At 42.2% G+C, this 13498-nt stretch overlaps 1 protein-coding gene across 1 annotated transcript in view; it reads right to left on the bottom strand.

Moving 5' to 3' along the window:
• Positions 1-13498, bottom strand: part of OGDHL (oxoglutarate dehydrogenase L) — a 2090792-nt gene that overhangs the window by 519811 nt on the left and 1557483 nt on the right. Inside the window, exon 16 of the mRNA XM_044055619.1 lies at positions 13205-13276. Within this exon, the coding sequence (XP_043911554.1) occupies positions 13205-13276 (72 nt within the window). The remainder of the gene's footprint in view (positions 1-13204; positions 13277-13498) is intronic.

The following is a 13498-nucleotide window of genomic DNA, read 5'->3' as shown; positions in this document are numbered from 1 at the left end:
GACTCCTTGAGGAGGCTTCAAAGCCATAAGGGTATTAAACAAACCCCGAGTGAAATTCTGCCATTCACTCTGAGGGTCCTTAGGAGCAGGAGAAACATGTTTAATTTTTTCTTTCTTTTTTAAGGGGACGTCAGCCTTGAAAAACTTAGAAGGCTCAGACCCATAAGACACACTATAATAGCAGTCAGTACTTCCTCCCTAAACAAAATCTGAGGAACATCCCTAAGCACTTCGGTAATAATCAGTCTCGGTTCCTCCTGATCATCGGAAGTGGCCATCTGCAAGGCCTTCAGGGACGTGTGTAAAGCCTGATCCAAGCTGGCCTCTAAAGCAGTCATGGCAGAGGAATCCAAAAAAAAAAGATCCGGACTATCTTCTGGGTTTTCACTACCATGAGAGAAATGTCTGGCAAATGCAGCAAAGCTGAATAACCAAACCTAGTTTTCTGGACCTTCTTCCTCAGGGATGGTTGACCCTTGGAGCGGGAAGTTACTTTCTTTTGCCAAAGGTTAAGACATTACTTTTCTAAATATATGGCCAAAGAGGAAAGCCAACTATGTAGAATCTTCAGGATGAAAGCATGGCAAACAGAACAGGACATACGGTCGTGGAAAGCACCTAGACAAAATAAAGTCTGCTTGTGATAATCTTTATGGGTAATCTGTCTCCTACACTGGCATTTACCCTTTCTGGATGACATGAACCTGACAAACAACAAAAACAAAGGAAAAAGGATAACAACAAAACCCCAACAGGACACATATCTGAAAAATGGCTTGGTGAACCAGCAAGCAAAGTGAACATTCAGACTGATGATCGACGATAGCATTTACAGTGGCGGCAAACAAGTTCTGAGGATGGTCTGTCTGTATGTCACTTTTATGCCCTATGCTGTACCGCAGGGAGCATACGTGTGATGTACGGTGTACCCAAAAGGCTTTAGTATACTGTCTGGAGGTAGGCAGCCTTGGCAGGGGATCTCTACTGTAAAGAATACTGCAACAGTGAAATGAAAGGACATCAAATAGGCCCAAAACTGACAGCGGAGTCTTAATGGTCGGCAGGCACATACGGGAAAAGAATATGAAAACAACATGCTTGGAGTGCTGTTGTTTGCTGATAACATATATAAAATCTGTGCTCTTTATGTTAAAGAAGTATTTTATTACTATGTTCAGTGTTACACAGTGTTGGTATTTTGCCAATTCACTGTGCATATTTAATTGCTCTGCTTGATGTCTTGTGGTTTAATGTTCCATGTTTAGCCATATCTCTGGGAAATGAATATGCCAGCTTACACAATGTGAACAGTATCCACTGGCTGAGACAGAGATGAAGCTTCTTGACTGACTGATTTTTTTTTTACTACTCCTGATATATAACTGTGATACGTACAGTAAACACTAGCAACAGAAAGCAGTGTCTGTGGTAAATGTTTGGTGTATCCAGCCGAAGATGTGCTGAACAAATAGTAATTAATTCTTTGATAAGGCAGGCTCTCCCTTACCCAGAAAACATACATTAGCAGCATACTCACACAGGGTGATGGAGAAACTCTGCACAGATGTTCGCAGTGGTCTTAAACAGCAGTCCCACATAAGCCAAGTATTTAACCTTCAATCTCAACAAGCTGTGTTTGGGCAGTTACAACATGGGTAATTGGTCAACGATTCCCTGTAAAGAAACCACCTGATTTGCTGTTAAGGCTCAGTGTTACTGTGAATTCCCTGAATTAGAAAGTACAGTTTTGTACCTACCATAAATGTAGATGTTCGAGGATCCACATTGCTGCAGTCCTAACCATTGGGGTAGTCCGCTGTCCAGTCGGCCCGAATACCAAAGTATATGGCTGACGTCGGTCAAGGCGCATTAGACTGATGTCAGGACGTCAGGGTACTAATGCGCATGACCGACGTCATATCCTCAGTCTTTTCTTGCCCCAGATGTCAGAAGACCCTAAAAAGACAAGGCCCAAACCAAAAAACCAAAAAACCCTGCACCAAACATATATACAATATATACAAATGTACAAGAGTATAACCTAACCCACACCAACACCCCTAAACACAGAGGGGAAGGAGGGAGGGTAATGGACTGCAGCAATGTGGATCCTCGAACATCTACATTTATGGTAGGTACAAAACTGTACTATGTTCTTCATTCCACATTGCTGCAGTCCTAACCATTGGGTAGAATCCCAAAGCAGAGTTAAGGGAGGCTGGCAAATCATAAGGAAGCAGGAGCTGTCAACATGCCTTGCAAAATAGCAGTGGCAAAACCAGCCCTAGATTTAGAGTAGAGAGGAAGATGGTAATGCTTAGAGAAAGTATGCACTGAACTCCAAGTAGCTGCCTCCAAAATATCCTTAGTTGCCACCCCCCTTAGAAATGCTGTAGAAGTGGCAGTAGCCCTAGTGGAATGAGGCCTAATCCCAGCTGGAATCTCCTTGCCATGATGGGAATAACAAAATGAAATGCAAAACCCAATCCACTTAGAAATAGTTTGCTTAGACACAGGCTTGCCCTGAGAACTCAAAGCAAAAGAAACAAACAACTGCTGAGACTGCCTGAAATCCTTAGTCCTGCTTAAATAATAACGCAACTGCCTATGTACATCTAAAGTGTGCAAAATCTTTTCCCCTTATTTTGGGGATCTGCATAGAAGGTAGGCAAATGAATAGTTTGGTTTAAAGCCACACTAGAAACCACCTTAGGCATAAAGGAAGGATTAGTACGTAATGATACCCTATCCTTATGGAAAATCAAAAAGGCTCTACTGCCATAAGGGCCTGCAACTCAGAAACCCTTCTTGCAGAAGTAATAGCCAACAAAAAAGCAGTCTTCCATGTCAAGTATTTCAATTCAGCAGTAGCCGCAGGCTCAAAAGGTTGTAGAGTAAGTTTTTCCAACACAAAATTGAGATCCCAAGCAGGAGTAGGAGCTCTACGTGGGGTCTTATATTCTTTGCCCCTCTAAGAAACTGCTTGAACAAAGGATGCGAAAACAAAGGTGGGTCACAATCATAGTGAGCTGAAATTGCTGCAGCATGAATCTTAATGGAAGAGAAGGACAAACCTTTGTCCAATAACTCAGTAAGATATTGAAGAGCCACACTCAAATTAGGCTCAGAAATCTCCAAATTCTTTGCTGCACTCCAAAATAAAAATCTCTTCCATTTTTCTGCATACACCTTCCTTGTACTAGGTCTTCTGGCTTCCATAATCACATTTAAAACTTGTTGAGGAAGTTGAGACCTGCTGTGTTTCAGAACAGAATATGCCAGGCTGTTAGATGAAGAGAGTGAAGCTTGACATTGAGCAGGTGACCGTCCTTCTGAGATAACAGATGTGGAATCAAAGGCAAAGGCCATGGAGGCTTCCTTACCAGACTCCTTAGTAGTGGGTACCAGTGTTGCCGAGGCCAATCTGGAGCTATTAAAATCATCCTTGGCTTGTCTTGTCTGACCTTTAGGAGCACCTTTGGAAGAAGAGGCAGAGGTGGAAAGGCATACACATGAAGATTTTTCCAAATGAAAGAAAGAGCATCCACTTTCCAAGCTGTGTGATGAAACCCCTTTGTGCAAAACTTTGGCAGCTGGTGGTTTAGTGGAGAAGCGAACAGATCTATGTCTGGAGTTCCCCATGACACTGTCAATTTCTGAAATACATGAAGATCCAGTTTCCACTCGTGGGGATCCATGATTTGTCTGCTTAATACATCTGCTAAGGAGTTCTGTGCTCCCGGCAGAAACCTTGCCTGTAGAGTTAGTTGCAAGCTGAGCGCAGTTTCCCATAAAATCATTGCTTGCCTGCATAGAGGATAAGAATGTGTTCCCCTTGTTTGTTGATGTACCACATGACAGTTGTGTTGTCTGTTAGAATCAACACCTGCCCTGGAAGAAGTAACTCCTTGAAAGCCATTAATGCAAACTGGACTGCTAACATCTCCTTCATGTTGATATGTAGATGCTGAAGTCTGGCAGGCCACTTGTCTTGTATCCACTTTCCATTTAGATGAGCTCCCCAAGCAATGTCCGAGGCATCTGTCGTTAAAATCTGACTCGCCTCTGGCCGGGTCACAGAGAGTCCCTTGTTTAGGTGACATTCCTGAGCCCACCACAAAAATTCCTTTTGAATGCAAGGTATTATTTGAATGACAGTGTCCAAATCCTGGCAGTGCTGTGTCCACACATCTTTGAGATACCATTGCAGCTTCCTCATATGCAGTTTGGCATTGGGAAGCACCAGAATACAAGATGCCATGAACCCTAAGGCTTGAAGGACTGTCCTTGCAGTCAGCCCGGACTGATGAGATAGTTGATGGAAGTAACTGGAAAGATTCTTTTGTTTGTCCGGGGTTAAAAAGGCCATCTGGGCTGCTGTATTCAGTCTCACACCCAAAAAGCACATGTCTTGAGAGGGTACTAGACTGGACTTTATTTCGTTCACAGAATACCCTAGGCATCTTAGCACTGCTATGACATATTCCAAATGCTGTAGAAGGTCTTCCTTTTCTTGAGCCAGAATCAGGCAGTCGTCCAAATAAGGATAGATTTGAATTCCTTTTAGCCTGAAGTAAGCTATCACTGGAGCCAGAACCTTTGTGAATACTCTGGGCGCAGTAGATAAGCCAAAGGGCAATGCAGAGAACTGATAATGAGAATTTCCAGCTCGAAAACGCAGATACTTTCTGCAACTTAGTCATAGGCACATGAAGGTATAAATCTGTGGTCCTATTTTAGTTATTCGTTTCAGCCTGGTGTTTTTTTGAATGGTCACTGACCTGTCTGTACAGTGATTTTACCTTTGCTGGATTCTCACAACCATTTCAGTGGTTTGTTTTTAACAGTTTCTCTGTGGAAGTGTTGCTTTTGCTAGTATGTCGTCTTTTCCTGTCACTGAAGCAGGTAGTGAGTTCCCTAATGCTACACCTGAGCTTCTTAAATCCGGCTCGCCAGGCAGTAAAGAACCACCTAATTCTACATCTAATAACCAACCTCCATCACCTTGTGTTCCGTTTCGTTTTAACAACAAATCCTTGGACTTACTATTTAGTAAGATTGATTCTATTTTACAAAGAATTGACTTTTGAAAAGGCAGGTCGCCAAGTCTAACTTAAGTGTTAGTTCTACTTCCGTAACTGACTGTGCACCTTTATGTGGGACATTCGTAGTCCCAGCTAGTAACGTAAATTGCAACCACGATGTTCCTGCTGCTGTTGGTGCACATGCACCATTGGGGAATAATTCTACTCACTCAGTTACGACGGAGGGACCCACTGTGATGCACCAGGGGTATACCTCCTCGGACAACAACATTTCGGCTTTGGTTCCTGTATTAGCTGGGAATGCGGAGGGAGATGCAGGAAGGAGTGTAGAGGACGACGCAGGAAGGCAGAGGAGAACTCCGGCACCTGAGTCGTACGTCAACCAGCAACCAGCAGGTTCGGTTGTCACTCCAAATGAAGGACAGAGGAGAATTCCGTCGTCCGGACGCAGCACTAACCAGCAGAACCATGGTTTTGATCCATTTTTCGATCGACAGCGTGTTCCGGCTACCGTGAATTATTCACCTCAACAACTGCCGGCGTTTGATGTCAATTCTATGTCTGTCTTGCAAGATTCACGAAGGGTCTGTATTCCTGGCAGTAACCGACTGCTTCCAGATATTCCCATTAACAACACATCAAGGGAAGGTACTTGTTCTATCTCCCTTCTCAACGAGAACTGTCAGCCGGCTGATGTTGGTTCCAATTTGGCTGGAGCAGGGATTAGCAATCCACCGACCTCGGTGAGTAACAATTTTATGAACTGCCCGGACCTCGCTAACTGGGTTTGTGCTAACCCTCATTTCAGCCTGAAAATGTTACAGCAGGCACATTTAGATCTGTTCCTGAACCTGACATTTCTGGCAAGTTAAAACTTTAGATAACATCATGTTGAAAATTAGAAAACTCCAACTTGAAATTGCCTATTTTAATGAATGCCTAGCTCGAAAATTGTGCCTAAAGGCCTTAGACATTTCCAGTACCCTACTGGTTTGGTTTGTAAATCTGCTTTCCACCAAGAGCTGATTGCCATGTATGACAGGCATGGCTTTGAATTATTAAGTGTTATGATTAAATTTTATTCTTTACAGGTTGAAGAGCTTAATTCTGAAGCCAATGCCTTGATAGGATTATAAAGCGGATGTGGCCTTTGATAGGTATAGGGTTGATTATATAAGATTGTATAGCAGCATTGATAGTTATTTGGCCAAACTTAAGGCAGTGAAGGTTAAAAAATTGGAAAGGATTCAAAAGCATACGGGAGGGTTTTATGATCCTAACCCCTCCAGGGCAAGTCTGAAGATCAACCCTTGGCCTCTTAGTTCCAACCACAACGTAAGCCCTGATTTGGGTAACACTGTAAATGCTGATGATCACTTTTCCAATATAACACAGGAAGACCTCACTTCTAATGATTGTATTCCTCCAGTGGAGTTACGTAGGAGTGAGAGGTTACAGAACAAGAACAGTACTAATGGTAACAACAATGGTAATCCACAATGGAATTTTTTAGGAACAAGACCCAAAACTCAACGACAGTGGCCGAATCAATCGAACCAGAGGAGGACCAACCGTTAGAAGGTTCGATAGTTACCAACCCACCCCCCTGTCCTTGTGAGGAAGGGTCCAGTGGAGTAGGAGTACTGTTACCAGGTATACCCCATGGTATAAATGTGAATCAGGAACAGCTTGGTCCAGTCATTAGCACCAATACTTTAGGTGACTTTAAGGTGTATAATTTCTCCAACACACCTATTACGTCTGAAATGGCAGACCTTATGGCTAAGGGTCACACATATGTTCCAAATCATAAATTTGACTTGGTTAAGGCCATAATTGACATTAAAACATTTACCAGAAAGCTCAATTTTAGGCTTATGATGGGTGGGGGGGCATACACAGACACTTAATCCTTTACATATACCAAGTACTTACAATCCCCCCCTTCACCCTCTTTTGTCCTCTTTTGAGCAAGTTTGTGAGGTTGATATAAGAAGTATTAAAACCAAGAAAGTGTCTATTAGTAACAGCTTTAAAACACGAAGAGGGTTCACTTCTACCAACTTTGAAACTGACCTTATTCAGGAGTTGCGTTTGAATAACCTACGATATGTAAACCTGATAAAGGTGGAGGGTGGTGATTTTCGATAATAACGATTATTTTGATCGTATGTCAGTCTTATTGGACACCCCTTCTTATGCGTTGAGTTCCCTGAATGAAATTAATGGCTTATCGGATTATTAAAGAACAAATTGAGGAAATGTTTTTGGAATCAAGGATTAATCTGGATTTATACCACTACATGACTACTTCCCATCCCAGGACTCCCTATTTCTTTGGTATACCCAAGATTCACAAAACCTAACCGATCCACCTATGCGTCCTCTTATTGACAGCCGAGGGTCACCTACCTACGCCTGCGCTAAAGTTGTCGACCACCTACTTAGTAAGTATGTGGTCATGGAAACGAGGTGTGTAAGGATTCATGGACTTTTTTGTCCAGTATGAACGAGATTGAATATGAAGATTGTTTTAACTTCCTTACAGTGGACGTTAAAGACTTATACACCTGTATTCCCCACTAAATAGCAATTGAGTGGGTGGGTGATAGACTGAGAGCTAGGGCTAGCAGCTATGACATCTCTTTAGTTTGTGAATTGTTGGATTTAACTTTACCAAGGAATTATTTCATGTTTGGAAATAACTATTACCTTCAGAAAGTGGGAGTGGGTATGGGTTCCCTATGGGGCTAGTGTTGCGAACTTGGTAATGGCAATGGGAACATCAATTTCTTTTCAATCATCCTTTGTACAGTAAACATTCCGCTTTTTACACACGTTACCTTGACGACATTTTTATCTTGTTCAAAGGTAATGAGCTACAAGCTGTAGAATTTGTTGACTATCTCAACGTCACTACGGAATTCTTGGAATTTACTTCCACCTTCGATGTCCAACAGATAGCGTATTTGGACATTTTGCTAGAGAAAGACAACATTTCCTTGTGTTACACTGCTAGAATCCATAGGAAGCCTACGTATTCCAACACCATGTTACATTTCTCTAGCTGTCACCCTTTTACACAGAAGTGCTGTGGTTAAGGGCAGCTTGTTAGGGCAGCAAGGATCATTAGTAGGGACGATATGTTTGAAGTTGAATGTACCACTCTCCAAGAGATGTTTCTGAGTCGGGTTACCCTTCAAACTTGTTAAGGATCTAATTGAGGAAGTCACTCAAAGGAGGTCCAAAGTGTACGTCCACTTTTATCTAGCAAGGTCAGTGTATTTTCTACTTTACCATTAACCGTGGTTAGTCCAGTTAGTCCAAGTACTGCTGATGGAACATTTGAGGTGGATTTACCTAGATTCATTACCACTTTTGCAATTGATAGCGACATCTTGTGGAATATTGTTAGGAAGAACTGGCAATTATTTAGGGCGGACCCTGGAGTATCTTCTAAACTCGGTCTGTGCCCCAAGGTTACTTATAGGAAGGATAGGAACCTTAAGTCATGGTTCGAGATGAAACCGCCACCACTAGATCTCCAGGTATGTTTAAATGTCATGCCTGTAAATTTTGTAACTTGATTATGGAATCTAGTAGATTTAATGTGAACAACTTTGAGTTTAAATTGAAATACAGAAACAACTGTAATTCTAAAATGATAGTATATTTAGCTGCATGTCAGAATTGCCCAGCCTACTATGTGGGGAAGACTGAACGTAAATTGAGGGAGCGTTTACGAGCATCAGTATGCCATTAAGAAACAGAAATTAACCAACGCCCTCGCTAAACACGTAGTTGAGTTTCCATCTCACCAATTTAAATTCATTGCCATTGACCAGTTAGCCGTGGACAGTAGAGGTGGCCCTGCTTCTCTGAAGTTGTTGGCAATTGAACTGCATTGGCAGATTAGGTTGGAAGCTTATCATGCCCCTGGTCTCAACGAAGCATGTTCCATTTCTTGCTTGTTGAGTCTTAACAGTCTTAAAAGGTAGACGTGGGCGGTTGTCTTTCTTTTTTAGATATTACAACTGGAGTATGTTATGAATGTTAACCTTTTAGGTTCCATAGTTACACTTGTTACAATTATGTTATTTTCCTTTATGTTTCGGGATGTTACATTTGTGGTATGCCCAGTAAGTACTGGTGTTATGCCTAGTGTGAACAGGTTGTACTTAACTTACTAGTTGGGATCTGTGTATGCTTTCCCACTGGGTCTGTTTTTATGTTTACCATACGTATCGTTTGGTTTATATGCATTTTAGTACAGAACATAGTTTTGTATTTTTATCAAATATATTTTTATTTCATTTAACCTTATTTCATGACCATATGTAATGCAAGTCAGTTAACTTGTGATTAATAATATGTCAATTTTCATTCTTTGTTCAGTATATGTGCATTTAATGCCTTAAGGCAGATTGATTTCTTTGAATTTAAAGGTCTTTGCCTTTAAGATTTTTCAATTTAACAATTAATTACACAGCTGTGGACTATTTGTCTGTTTTAAAAGAAGGAGGTTGGTTTACTAACTGTATTCTGAAGAAGTCTGCTTAAGAAGCAGACGAAAAGCGCTTCAAGGCATATTTAATAAATCTGTGGTCCTATTTTAGTTATTCGTTTCAGCCTGGTGTTTTTTTGAATGGTCACTGACCTGTCTGTACAGTGATTTTACCTTTGCTGGATTCTCACAACCATTTCAGTGGTTTGTTTTTAACAGTTTCTCTGTGGAAGTGTTGCTTTTGTTATTATTTGAATGACAGTGTCCAAATCCTGGCAGTGCTGTGTCCACACATTTTTGAGATACCATTGCAGCTTCCTCATATGCAGTTTGGCATTGGGAAGCACCAGAATACAAGATGCCATGAACCCTAAGGCTTGAAGGACTGTCCTTGCAGTCAGCCCGGACTGATGAGATAGTTGATGGAAGTAACTGGAAAGATTCTTTTGTTTGTCCGGGGTTAAAAAGGCCATCTGGGCTGCTGTATTCAGTCTCACACCCAAAAAGCACATGTCTTGAGAGGGTACTAGACTGGACTTTATTTCGTTCACAGAATACCCTAGGCATCTTAGCACTGCTATGACATATTCCAAATGCTGTAGAAGGTCTTCCTTTTCTTGAGCCAGAATCAGGCAGTCGTCCAAATAAGGATAGATTTGAATTCCTTTTAGCCTGAAGTAAGCTATCACTGGAGCCAGAACCTTTGTGAATACTCTGGGCGCAGTAGATAAGCCAAAGGGCAATGCAGAGAACTGATAATGAGAATTTCCAGCTCGAAAACGCAGATACTTTCTGCAACTTAGTCATAGGCACATGAAGGTAAGCTTCCTTGAGATCTAAAGTTACCATCCAGTGATCTTTGCCCAGCAGAGGTAAAAGCTGTTGTAACGTCAACATTTTGAACTTGGGAATGTCCAGATAAGTGTTGAGGATAGATAAATCCAAAATTGGTCTCCACGTGTTCCCCTTCTTTGGTACTAGGAACAGGCGAGAATAAAATCCTAGGCCCCTTTCTGGTATAGGGACTGGCTGAATGGCCCCTATTTGGAGTAGCAGAGAAATTTGCTTGTGAGCCTCTTTCCTTTGTGGAGGAGGAACGTCTGGCATGCCTTTGAAAGGGGGCAAGGTATGGAAATAAAACCTGTAACCGTGGTGAATGATATCCAAAACCCATCTGTCTTGAGTAATTAAATCCCAATTTTCTTTGAAAAGAGACAGTCTTCCTCCCAAAGGAGCTGCCAGACGAGAATGAACTGGCAGCTGAAAAGGCAGGTCATTGGGTCTGTTTACGAAAGGACTGACCCCTGCCCTCACCAGAAGTCTGAGCAGGAGAACTCCCTGTTCTAGGCCTAAAAGAACCTTGAGCTCTGCCCCTACCACGTCTAGACCTACCCCTAGACTGGGAATCATAAGCAGGATATGTCCATCCCTTAGTAGGCCAATTTCTGCTAAACTTTGGAGGCTGCACCTGCAAAAATCTTTAACAGTCTGCATAGATTTAGCCTTGTCCTCCATTTTCTTTAAAACTGCTTCCACAGGCGAACCAAACAACACATCAGACTGTAAAGGAGCATCCAAAATCCTTGTCTTAACATGCTCAGCTAAATTCTGATCCCTCAACCAAGCGTGCCTGCGAAGAACAGAACCAGTGGCAGCCACCCTCGAGGAGGCCTGCACAGCATCAAAACCACATTGCAAAGAATGCTTACCCACTTGTTCAGACACATGAACTAAATCCAGCAACTCTTTACACTCAATACCTTCCGCTAGAGCATCCACCTTAGATTTCAATTGTGAAAGGAGGTAATTTTGATATTTTAGCATGTGAAACTGACAATTCAACGCCCTCATGGCTAAAGTGGAAGAAGTATACACTTTCTTTCCCCATCTATCCAAAGCCCTTGCCTCTTTATCAGAGGGAACAGGATTTTTAACAACCGAGGCCTTAACACCCTTAGGCCCCTGAGAAACAATTTCTGGGTCTGCCCTAGGACTCTTAAAAGATACTTATGAGCTTCAGGCACCCTATAGTACCTATCAGGTTTAACAGGGCAGGAGGCAAAGAATCAGGGTTCAGGGAAGCCTCTGCAAAAACATCTTCCACCACATTCAACACAGGAGGTATAGCTAAGGGCCTATGCTGGGGTAAAAACAAAAATTCCCTAAGCCTCTTCCTGGAATCAGAGAAATCTTGGCCTTCCCATTTAAAATGCTCCCTCATGGAATGCAGAGTCTCTGAAAATGAAAAATCCTCAGGAGGGGAAGCTGAAGGAGTGGAATCATCCACATCAGAATCAGAATAATGAGGAAACTCCTGCAAGTCTTCAGCCGAAGACTCAGAAGCCTCTGAACACTGTTCAAAACTCTCAAACTCAGGCTCCACCCTAGGCCTCTTATCAGGAGGGGGCATAGAACCTCTAATCATAGTAATCAAATCCTCTGCCATTTTAAGCATATGTTTCTTAGGCACAGAACCCGAAGTGCTAGGAGAAGCCCCTACTGAAGCTAAACTTGGCCTACCTCTCAAAGAAGTCTTGGAAACAGAAGGAGAGGCTCTAACTACCTTAGGAAGAGAGGGAAGAACAGTTACCTGAGAAGCCCCCTCAGCCTGGCCTACCTCCTGAGAGGGCACATCCTGTAACAGTAAAGTCTCTGCCTGAGACTCCCCAGAAACTCCTGGCAAAACTTCTGGCTCCCCTAAGCCTTCTAAAGAACCGACGTCCGGGACTGCCGGTTCTTCAACCCTAGGCTTTGCTGCTTTGTCCTTGCGCTTTTTGGACGAAGCGGCCGTCGGAGCATCCGACGGCATTTTATAATTACAACGCTTCCCAAACACTAACCTGGCACAGTCTAACCTTCTCTTAATAGTGCGTTTGTTAAATCTAGCACAACAGCGGCATCCAACAACGTCGTGCTCAGGCCCTAAACAAGGTATACACAAAGTATGGTAATCCCTATGAGGTATCTGCTTCCCACAAGAAATACAGTTATTCACTTTTTCTGACATCCGGTAAAATACTGAGGCAAGAAAAAACCAAAATGTTCCCCAACGGGGTACTTAGCCAACTTTGATTCGGTCTGAAACTCCGACTTCAGAAAATTTCAGAACGCCAACCTGCACTCGCAAAACTGCTTCTGCATCGGACCATGCGGCAAAAAAGACTGAGAATATGACGTCGGTCATGCGCATTAGTACCCTGACGTCCTGACATCAGTCTAATGCGCCTTGACCGACGTCAGCCATATACTTTGGTATTCGGGCCGACTGGACAGCGGACTACCCCCAATGGTTAGGACTGCAGCAATGTGGAATGAAGAACATCTTCTAACAGCTCCCTTTGTAAGTGCTGAACAGGTTCTGTATCAGTACCCTGGAAATTGCAACAGGATACCCTGTCCTCAGATATGTAAGATTGAGATACATGCCAAAATGTCACAAAATATCAGGTCATTTTAGAAAAAAAAAAAAAAAAAAAACATGACATCAGTAGACAAGCAGTAGAACTACATGCGCAGTTCACAACACACTAATTTTTGTACCTTTTAACAGCGTTACTCTAACTGGTTCAGAATGTTAAGCAACCATGTGCTTTATGCAAGTGTACTCTTCACACTGAAATACATTTTCTTCTGCAATGCTGTTTGTGACACTTACAGGGAAATGATCCGAGTCATCATTACTCATCTGAAGAAATCTTTCTGGCCTGGCAGAAGAGTGTTCTGGTCCCTGTAAAATGTAAAAAATAAAAAAAATGAATAAATAAATACCCCATTAATAATTATATGCCGCAGCTCAATCCTCCTAAAATTTAAAACATATTTCCAAATAATGTCTTACAATTTGATGACTGGAGATGTATAAATACTTGTAGTAAAATGTCTTCTCTTATTGACGCAAAGCATAAGACTTTATTACTCCTTGCTTAATTCACTTCAGCACACCGATGAA

This window comes from Protopterus annectens, chromosome 14.part0 (assembly GCF_019279795.1).
Source record: "Protopterus annectens isolate FY-2018-M chromosome 14.part0, PAN1.0, whole genome shotgun sequence".
In the NCBI taxonomy this organism is placed as follows: Eukaryota; Metazoa; Chordata; order Ceratodontiformes; family Protopteridae; genus Protopterus; species Protopterus annectens.
Note: the sequence above shows the minus strand (reverse complement) of the source record. Positions and strands in the feature narration are given on the sequence as shown.